The 10656-nt window shown below is 50.1% G+C and overlaps 1 protein-coding gene across 1 annotated transcript; it reads left to right on the top strand.

Annotated features, from left to right (window-relative positions):
• The first annotated feature begins 285 nt into the window (after positions 1-285).
• LOC144122002 (uncharacterized) lies at positions 286-9765 on the top strand. Its single transcript, XM_077655501.1, has 2 exons — positions 286-907; positions 9749-9765. The coding sequence occupies exons 1-2, from the start codon at positions 286-288 to the stop codon at positions 9763-9765; spliced, it is 639 nt and encodes a 212-aa protein (XP_077511627.1).
• Positions 9766-10656: the final 891 nt, after the last annotated feature.

The following is a 10656-nucleotide window of genomic DNA, read 5'->3' as shown; positions in this document are numbered from 1 at the left end:
AGATGAATGAAGACTCTCGGAGGCGCGCGTGCTCTGGGATTCGGTGCTCTGTGCCCAGTGCTCTGTGCGGGCCGCCCTGTGCTCTTGACCTGTGTGCTGTGCCCGGGCGTTCTCGCGTCGTTCCCGCCTTTACCACGTAACATCTTTGGTGGAGGTGCGGGGTAGTGGGGGTAGTGGGGCTCCTTGAACGGCCGGGTGGAGCCATGGTGGTAGTCCCGGGCTGACGAGTACTACGAAGGTGCGTGGTGTGCGCAGCGTAAAATCCGCACCCCTCCTTTTGTCATCATGGCTCCTCCTCGCGACCCCGGCACGTTTTCCGGCACAGATGGCTCGGACGTCGAAGACTGGATTAACCTCTACGAGCGTGTCAGCAACTACAACAGGTGGGAACCTACGCTACTGCTCGCGAACGTCATCTTTTACCTCAATGGCACGGCGCGCGTATGGTACGAGACCCACGAGGAAGAGCTAAGAAGTTGGGACACCTTTAAGGAAAAGTTGAAGACGCTATTCGGTAGACCTGATGACCGCCAGCTCGCCGCCAAGAAACAGCTGGCTACTCGAGCACAATCTTCTACCGGGAGCTACGTGGCCTACATTCAGGACATCTTGGCGCTTTGTCACAAGGTCGACGCCGCAACGAGTGAGACCGATAAAGTGGGCCACGTGCTCAAAGGCATTGCCGACGATGCGTTCCACTTGCTTGTTTGCAAAGACTGTACCTCAATTGACTCCATCATAAACGAGTGCCGTCGATTTGAGCAAGTCAAAGGCCGCCGCATTTCGCCGTCGTTTTCTCGCCTTCCCAACACGGCCACGACATCTTCCTGTGAGGACCACCGATCACCATCCCGCACGCCCTCGGACGCCCCTGCCGTCACAGATTCACTCACCCGGATCGTCCGACGTGAACTGGAGGCCCTCGCACCTGTGATATCCCCGCCCTCCGTCCCTGATACAACCCTGCCCGCTGTGTCGCCGATTCAGGCCGTCGTGCGGCAGGAACTCGCTCATCTGAACCTCGCTCCGGCAGTGTGCGCCATCAGAAGCCCGGACACCCCCAGCACTCCCTGAGCTTTTCGTCGCACATATTATTCTCTGCCCCGTTCCCGCAATCCCAATGACTGGCGCACGGCGGACGACCGTCCCATTTGCTTCCGGTGCTCTCGCATTGGCCACATCGCCCGTCATTGCCGCAGTCCATGGTCTTCAACGCCCCGCAACGTCTTCCCCTCCTTCTACAGTCCCGCCTCATCCCACAACTTCTCGACCCGCGCCCCGTCCGATCCGTCTGCACCAGCCGTACCCCCTCCACGCCGATTCTCCCGCTCTCCGTCCCCGCAGGGCCGCCGCTCTCGTTCCCCCCAGTCGCCTTCTCGCAGCCGCTCCCAATTGGAAAACTAAGTGATGCAGCTCCCGGAGGTGACGCTGCATCAACGACCCGGACTACAAATCCTCTCTCGACCACTTGACCTAATATTCTGAACGTCACTATCGACCGTGTTCCTGTGCGCGCCCTGATTGACACCGGTGCTCATGTATCAGTGATGAGCGCTGCCCTCCGCCGTCGCCTCCGCAAAGTCCTCACGCCTGCAACGTCCCGTGTGTGTGTCGCGGATGGTAGCACGCCTGCTGTGGACGGTATGTGTACCGCGCGCGTTACTACTGCCGGCCAGAGTATACCAGTTCAGTTCACCGTGCTGACCACCTGTGCCCATGACCTTATCCTCGGCTTAGATTTTTTGACTGACCATTCCGCCCTCATTGACTGCTCGGACGGTGTTCTACACCTCACCCTTCCAATGCTGGATTCAGACCCACTTGGTGTATCACTGCGACTGTTCAGTACCGCATATGCTCGCCTGTCATCCCGAACCACCTCTTTTTTTTCCATTGACCCCATCTCGCCCAGTTCCCGATGGCGACTATCTCGTTACTCCCAATCTTGACCTCCTCCTGACCCGTAACGTTGCCCTACCTCATACCATTGCCACCATCCAATCCAACGCCCTCTCTCTGCTTTTCCTCAACTTCGGCCTCACTTCTCAAGTGCTACCGTCCGGCATCTGCGTCGCTACGCTATCCCCTCTTACTCCTTGCACGTGGCTACGTTGCCCGCTACCCCAGTTCCAGAAACCGCCACACCGCACCGGCAGTCTCTTCTGTCGACCGACACCTTCACAACCATGATGACTACCGACCTCCATCCCTATCAAATTGCCAAGCTTCGTGCCCTTCTCGAATCTTTTTCGGATATTTTTGACGTGAAAAACACCGCGCTGGGTCAAACTCTCGCCGTCAGGCAGCGCATTGAAACAGGCGATGCCCCTCCCATCCGCCGCCGCCCTTACCGGGTCTCTCACGCCGAGCGTCAAGTAATCAATGCGGAAGTTACTAAAATGCTAGAAAAAAAATATTATCGGACCCTCACACAGTCCCTGGGCCTCACCCGTCGTCCTTGTCAGGAAAAAGATTGGCTCATGGCGTTTTTGCATTGATTATCGCCACCTGAATAAGATCATTAAAAAGGACGTGTACCCCCAGCCGCGTATCGATGACGAGCTTGACTGCCTCCATGGTGCCAAATTCTTCTCGTCCATAGATCATCGCTCCGGCTACTGGCAAATTGCTGTAGATGAACAGGATCGTGAGAAAACCGCTTTTGTGACTCCTGATGGCCTTTATCAATTCAAAGTTATGCCTTTCGGATTATGCAACGCACCAGCCACATTTGAACGCATGATGGATGCTCTTTAGCAAGGCTTTAAGTGGTCCACCTGCCTGTGCTATCTCGATGACGTCATTGTCTTTTCGCCCTCGTTTTCCTCTCACCTCACTGACCTTTCTGAGATCCTTTCCCTCTTTCGTCATGCTGGCCTGCAGCTCAACTCGTCTAAGTGCCGTTTCGCGCGCCGTCAACTCGCCATCTTGGGTCATGTCGTCGACGACGGGGGGGTGCACCCTGACCCTGATAAGATCCGAGCCGTTAAAGACTTTCCTCCGCCACGTTCCTGTAACGACGTCCGCAGCTTCTTAGGGCTGTGCTCCTACTTTCGACGATTTGTTGAAGGCTTCGCCGACATCGCCCGCCCCCTCACCGACCTCCTGAAAAAGGACGCCACCTTCATCTAGGGACCCGCCCAAGCACACGCGTTTTCCACCTTGATATTGAAGCTTACTACCACGCCAGTTCTGGCCCACTTCGATGTGACAGCTCCCACTGAAGTCCGCACAGACGCCAGTGGCTATGGCGTCAGCGCCATTCTCTCTCAGAGGCAATCCGAACAGCACCGTGTCTTCGCCTACGCCAGCCGCCTCCTCTCCACCCTGGTGCGCAATTACTCAATTACCGAACGTGAGTGCTTAGCCATTGTCTGGGCGGTTGGGAAATTCCGCCCATATTTGTACCGCCGCCCTTTTACGGTTGTCACCGACCACCATGCGCTCTGCTGGCTCTCATCACTGAAAGATCCTACTGGCTGCCTAGGTCGCTGGGATTTACACCTCCAAGACTACGACTATAACGTGGTATATAAGTCCGGTAGGCTACACACTGATGCTGATTGCCTCTCCCGATATCCCGTTGACTCTTCTGATCATTCTGGCAGTGACTCCGCCGCTGACCTCTTCTCGCTCTCTGCTCTTACTCACCTTGGCGATGAGCAGCGACGAGATATCGAGCTCCGCTCTATTATTTCCCGCCTCAGATCCTCTCCATCTGACCCTGCCCTGCGCCGGTTTGTACTTCATCATGACACACTCTACCGCAGAAGCCTGAACCCCGCCGGCCCAGACCTACTGCTCGTTGTCCCGAAGCATCGGCGCAACGACGTCCTCCACGAGCTCCATGACCTCCCCACTGCTGGACATCTGGGTGTCTCGCGTACTTACGCCCGCATGCGTCGTCGCTTCTTTTGACCCCGTCTCTACCAGTCCGTCCGCCGCTATGTTCGTGCCTGCGACCAGTGCCAGCGCCGGAAACATCCCGCCACGCTCTCCGCGGGTTTGCTCCAGGCTGTTGATGTGCCCCTGAACCATTCTATCGTGTTGGCTTGGATCTTTTGCGCCCGTTTTCGGAATCCATCTCCGGAAACAAATGGATTGCCGTTGCGACAGGTTATGCTACTCGCTATGCCATCACGCGGGCCCTCCCCACCAGTACTGCTACCGACGTGGCCGATTTTCTCCTCTACGACCTCATCCTCCGTCATGGTGCTGCACGCCAACTTCTCACCGACCGCGGCCGTTGTTTTCTCTCTAAAGTATGTTGACGACATTCTCCGTTCCTGCTCAACAAAACATAAGCTGACCACCGCCTATCATCCCCAAACCAACGGTCTTACAGAGCGCCTCAACCGCACTCTCACGGATATGCTCGCAATGTACGTTTCCCCGGACCATCGGGACTGGGATATTGCCCTTCCATACGTGACCTTCGCCTACAATTCTTCTCGTCATGACACTGCCGGTTACTCCCCGTTCTATCTATTGTACGGTCGTGAACCCCAATTACCTTTCGACACGCTGCTTCCGACATCTCCTTCCCCGCCTTCTGAATATGCCCACGACGCTATTGCCAGCGCCGACCACGCCCGCCAGCTGGCTCGCTGCCGCCTACAAGCCTCGCAGGCCTCACAGCAGGACTACTACGACCGCCGCCACCGCATGGTAACTCTTTCCCCTGGAGCCCTCGTCTTGCTTTGGTTGCCCACACGCCGTGTCGGGCTTTGCGAAAAACTAATGTCCCGCTATGTTGGCCCATACCGTGTGCTCCGCCAGGTCACCGCCGTCACCTACGAGATTTCCCCGGCCTTTCGGAGACCACCTCCGGTGCATCGCAGAGTGACGACGTCCACGTCTCTCGCCTCAAGCCCTACGTGTCGCAATCCCTTGCCCCGCCCTAATTTCCACCGAGACGGTGTTTTTTGCGACCGGGGGCCATGCAACAGATAGAAGAAGAGATGAATGAAGACTCTCGGAGGCGCGCGTGCTCTGGGATTCGGTGCTCTGTGCCTGGTCGTCTGTGCGGGCCACCTGTGCTCTTGACCTGTGTGCTGTGCCGGGCGTTCTCGCGTCGTTCCCGCCTGGACCACGTAACAATATTGTCGGTCGTCATAAAATTCTCGGAGTTCGTTTTTCTTCAAATTTAAACTGAGACGGGCACATAAATAGCCTTTCTATAAAACTTTCTTCAATCGCTGGTGTAGTATCACGCTGCCTTCGGTTGCTAACATTGTCAGTCAATCTTCAAATATATAATGTCCTCTTTAACTCTCACTGAACATATTGTTCTTTAGTTTGGAGCACAACCACGATGTCTACTTTAAGCAAGCTTGCAGTTATTCAGAAGAAGATTGTCTGTTGCATCGCAAGCATTACACCTATGTCATCTTATAAAGAATCCTTTTCCTCCCTTGATATTATTCCCATAGATAACGTATACGACTTTCGTTTATTACAGGCAGCCTACTACTCATCCCCACAACAAAAAGCACTATATCTTCGTTGGCGTCTTTAAAAAAGCGCTCTACAAATTGAAACATAAACACAAGAAACACAGACAAATGGGCAATCCCGCGCTTTCGCACTTTCTACAAATATCAATTCTTTACCCATAACCTTCCTGTTTTGCTTAACAATTACTATTTTATTCATAAATACAGTGTCAAGCAGGTGCATTCTTTTTGTTATTATCTGATTTATACTGCTATTTTGATCTGTTAGCAATATTTCATATTGAATTGCACATAGATGTTATTAAGTTATTACTCTTTTTTGTTGTTTTGCTTTGTGTGAGTTTTCTTTTTGTGATATGCATCATGTATGCTAGATGCTTTGTGTATGCTAGGAAATAGTATAGATTAATTTCATTGGTAAACCTTCTGGGTGAATGTTTATCTCTTTTTCGTAAACACACACTACTGCCATGTATTGCCATGTCTCCAGGGCCCAGTCAAGCTCATAGCTTTTAGCTCCGGAGAGTTTTCCAATTTCTGGAAAAATAAATTATGTATGTATGTATGTAAGTATGTATGTATGTATGTATGTATGTATGTATGTATGTATGTATGTATGTATGTATGTATGTATGTATGTATGTATGTATGTATGTATGTATGTATGTATGTATGTATGTATGTATGTATGTATGTATGTATGTATGTATGTATGTATGTATGTATGTATGTATGTATGTATGTATGTATGTATGTATGTATGTATGTATGTGTGTATGTATGTATGTATGTGAAACCGCAGCGGTGGCCAAGTGGTTGAGCATCCGCCGCGTATGCGGGAGGTGCGGGGTTCGATCCCCAGTGCCGCCGGGTACCCACCGGTGATACAATGGGTACAAGCTTTCCCTTGGTCTGGTGCTCGGCTTATTTAGGGTGAAATGCTTGGGAAATGGGTCTCTGACCCCACCTTGAGAAAAAGACAAAATACCTTGTGACATGGCGCTCTTTGGCCATAGTTGCCCTTGCGCCATAAAAATCCATCATCATCATCATCATCGTATGTATGTATGTATGTATGTATGTATGTATGTATGTATGTATGTATGTATGTATGTATGTATGTATGTATGTATGTATGTATGTATGTATGCATGTATGTATGCATGCATGCATGTATGTATGTATGGTAACTAGGAAAAGAATCCGGAGACGGCGCATGTGACGCAGACGAGGAAGACGGCGGAAGGTCGTACGTCGGCTCACCTATAATCGTACGGACGGTGGTCTCGACTGCCACACAAATGAGCCGCGTGGCCAGCGACGCCACAGGCATAGCAAATAGGGCGTTTGTCATGTTTTCGCTAGGGGTTAAGTGGCCGCGGCTGTGATCGGGGGCGGGAAACCGGACGACAAGGTGGAGTTGCAGGTCGCTACGGTTCTAACAGCCGGTTAGGTGGCCTCTAGACTGGGGCAGCATGTGAGGGCTGCGACCGGACTACGGCATCGGCATACGTCACAGGAGCCGTGTTCAGGGGTGGCTAAACAGGAGGTGGCAGGACTTCAGCGACCAGCTACTCGATGACACGCTGTAGATTGAGAGTGAGCGACGGCGCAGGCGTAGGCGGGCAGGTAGACAAGCACAGCTGGCGTGGGACTTCCTCACGTACGAACTTCTGGATGCGCGGCAGGAGCGCCTGTTGGTCCAGAGCACCGTCCCATGGGAGAGCTAAGCTGTAAAATTTGGCCTCCTGAAAGCCGGTACGCCGGGTAGAAAGGCGCTGTTTGCACAACTCACAGAAGCTTTGGCAGTAGCTGATGACACCGGGGACAGTCTGGGGATCCTTTGCGACGAGCATCTTAAAGGCACCATCCTCAGTGCCTTTGATAATATGCCTGAAATTGTCGGCCTCGTTAATAGAAGGGTTGAAACGCTTGCAGAGGGCGACGACATCTTCTATACAACTGGTCAAGTTTTCAGCGGTTTCCTAGGCCTGACTTCGCAAGCGTTGCTCGGCGCGAAGCTTATGCACTGCGGGACGGCCAGACTTCTGTCAGGCTGGATTTGAGAGCGCCGAGCTGGAGATGTCAGCCTCGTGGTTTTGAAACCAGAGATTGGCTACGTCGCTCAAATGAAATATAACATTGGTGAGCTTGACGCTGTCCTCCCAATTATTGTATGCACTCACGCGTGGCCAACCAATCCTCCACATCCGTGTCATCTGTGCAGCTGAAGATGGCCGGGTGACGCTGCCGCGCGGCGCCGGAACAGAAGACAGCCGACAGAAGCGGTGAAACAGTTTGGTTGACGGTGGACGATTGCAGAGACGGTAGGCAATGCGCGGTTGCGGGTGAGGGGTGAGGGGATTGTTGGCACCTTCACCACTTGTAATAAGGAACGTCTTGCAAAGCACTGCGTCGCGAACAACCAGAGGTACATTCCAGGTACAGACCAGAGGCAGCGGTCAGTCCAGAGCACGCACGAGGGTTGGAGCGGTCGGCGTTTGTTGTTGTCTTCTGCGTTAAGCACCAGCCTCTGTAGATTACGAAGCTAAAGGCCAGTCTTACAGATAATGTATACCTCATTTATCCTTTCTAGCGGTTTTAAAACGAATTCTTGAATGCCTAGACTGGACAAAAGGTTAGAAGAGAAATGGGAATGCAGCTCGATTTTCACTGAAACGTTTTTTTTTGTCTTGACACCAATGGTTTCCGGAAAGCTTGTACGTTCCAGATGTTTTTTTGTAGATGAGGTCGAACAAGTTTCTATGCTTAACCGCTATTATTGCATAGGAAACCCATCTAGGAATATGCGCATTAAGGATATTTTTTGTGCAGTTTTTTATGTATTAAAAATAAATAATAAATGAACACAGATTTCAAACTGGAAATAAAAATGGATGCCTTAATGTTTCATACATGCATCTGGACAAAGGTATCAACAAATTTTTTGGAAGGTGTGGAGTAGCTTTTTTATCCGAAAAACATCACTCGTTCAGTATATGCAACCAGTATGAGGGTTCATTTGTGCAAGACTTCTTTGTTCACTTCCCAGCCAAACTTTTCGAATGCACTAACTGTGTGGCTGATGCTTTTATTCTACTGAGCACCCTCCACAGCTTTCCTGTTGTGTCCTCATGGATGCCTGCAGTCTCCCAATACCGAAGTGCTCTTTTTGGCAACCTTGTATTCAGAGTGTATACCTAAACTTTCGCGGTACTTGCGTGACAAACCAGGCACCCAAGTTTTTCACTCTGCACCAGATTATATATACCAGTGCTCATTTCAGAGCTTTTTGCATTGCTATGAACATGGGCTAGTACTAGCTGCTTATTTTAGTGCCTTTTTGCTGTGCGAATATTCGACGTCTTTCTTTCAACTGAAATTTGCAAAAGTCGGTTTTCTTTTAATGCAACGAGAGTGCTTACAGTGCAGTAATACGGAAAATTGAGCTAGTTGGCACATCATTTTAAAACTTTCGAATGCGCTGTGACAGGGGATACCAAGAGAAAGAAAACGAAGAACAAGTGCAGGTCAATACTTCTGATCTTCGTTAATTTCAATTTTTCAGATACTATGACAAGTAGCCCAATTTCTGCTACCTAGAGCGAAGATAAAGGGCAGAAACTGGCGCTCGAAGCTTTAAAAACATGAAGAATAAATATACCCATTTCATAATTCGTTAAGTTGGCCTCCTCACCTTGCACGCTGCCTCTATCATAGCAACACCGTGTTCTGCTTTGCCATTAGCAGGGCATGCATCTCTGAGGTGAAACTGACTCATCATTGATGAAAAGGCTCCACGGACCTTCCTATTAAGCTTCTCTGCTATATGGCATAATAACGAACCATATGCGCAAACCATCTGGCTGAGCTGTACTCGATATGCACCAGCTTGCACAACAACGCAGCCAGCTCACCATGACTGGGTTGTTGAATGAATTTTAATGTAGCGTATAGCAAATGCAGCACGTATTCTGTCATAATGTTCACCATATACATTCCGACGACCGGCTTCGTCACAAACGGACCACTGCAAAAAAATAAAGTTGGCGATTTTGCCTCCCTTGTGTTTTCCGAAAACCACTCGTGGTAATCGGCACCGAGTCACTGCTTCAGATGATACCGTTTTCAAAACTTAGAAGCGCACATGGCGGGAGTGTTTTCGTGCCCACCGAAACGTCTTTGCGTTCCTCTGTTTTCAAGCCTCCATTGATTGCAGTAAGTCAATTTGGCTTAGTGCCAATTTATGCAATGCACGGACGTTCAATGTATGTTCTCTTTATCCTTCGCAGGCTGTTCCCAACTCTGATGGCTTCAATTCACTACCGTACTTCCTGTCTTCCCCGACCAATCCATACACAATTAGTTGCGGCGATCTTAACACGCGGGAAGTCAGTGCCATGAAAGAAAGGCGCGCTATCATCCAGCTTTCAGGAGTTAAAAAGTAGCGAATAGTCTTTTATCATTTTGTGAATGGATCTGCTTTAAACAAGGGCAACGTGATTCGTTCGTAGTCTAACTGCTTTTCGCGCATGCAGTCCTTATCCTAAAAAACGACCTCTTTACTATCTTAGGCATAAATTGTAGCACTCGTCTCGGTATATTTTCACGTATGACAGGACACAGCCACCTGAGAAAAAACTTTGCACTGGCACAGGTGACAGCGCGTTCATCTATACACTCTAAAAGAGGGGTGTCATCTTAGTCTTTTGGAGGGGGTAAGTCACTTGTCACTGAGCTGACGCCTTTTTTGGTGTAAAATTTCGCTATTCTTGGAGACTAAGTATATATGCTCTTGCATATAGTGTAATGTCACGCTTCTAATAATCTGAACTTGCACTGCAATAAGAGGAGTAACTTTAAGCCACCTTGGCATAACAGTACAGTTTTCTTAGAGGGGCAAGTGTTTCTCTGAAAACAGCATAAACATATCCTTGCATGAAAGGTGCAAGTTTGCACCTTTATGAGGTAAATTTGTGCTACGTCTAGAAGTGCTAAGTTACTCTGTTAAAGACTGAACTTACACCGGCATAAACAGAGCAAAGTTTCACCATTGTGGTGCAAGCGTACACCCTCACATGGTGAATAATTTACAACTTCTTGTTGGTCTAGTTGGTGCATTGCTTTGAAGAACGACGTCGCGCATTCAAAAGAGACAAACACAAGAAAAAGCCAAGAAGACGGAAAGAGCACAAACTAT

Source organism: Amblyomma americanum, chromosome 1 (genome assembly GCF_052857255.1).
Source record: "Amblyomma americanum isolate KBUSLIRL-KWMA chromosome 1, ASM5285725v1, whole genome shotgun sequence".
Taxonomy (NCBI): domain Eukaryota; kingdom Metazoa; phylum Arthropoda; class Arachnida; order Ixodida; family Ixodidae; genus Amblyomma; species Amblyomma americanum.
Note: the sequence above shows the minus strand (reverse complement) of the source record. Positions and strands in the feature narration are given on the sequence as shown.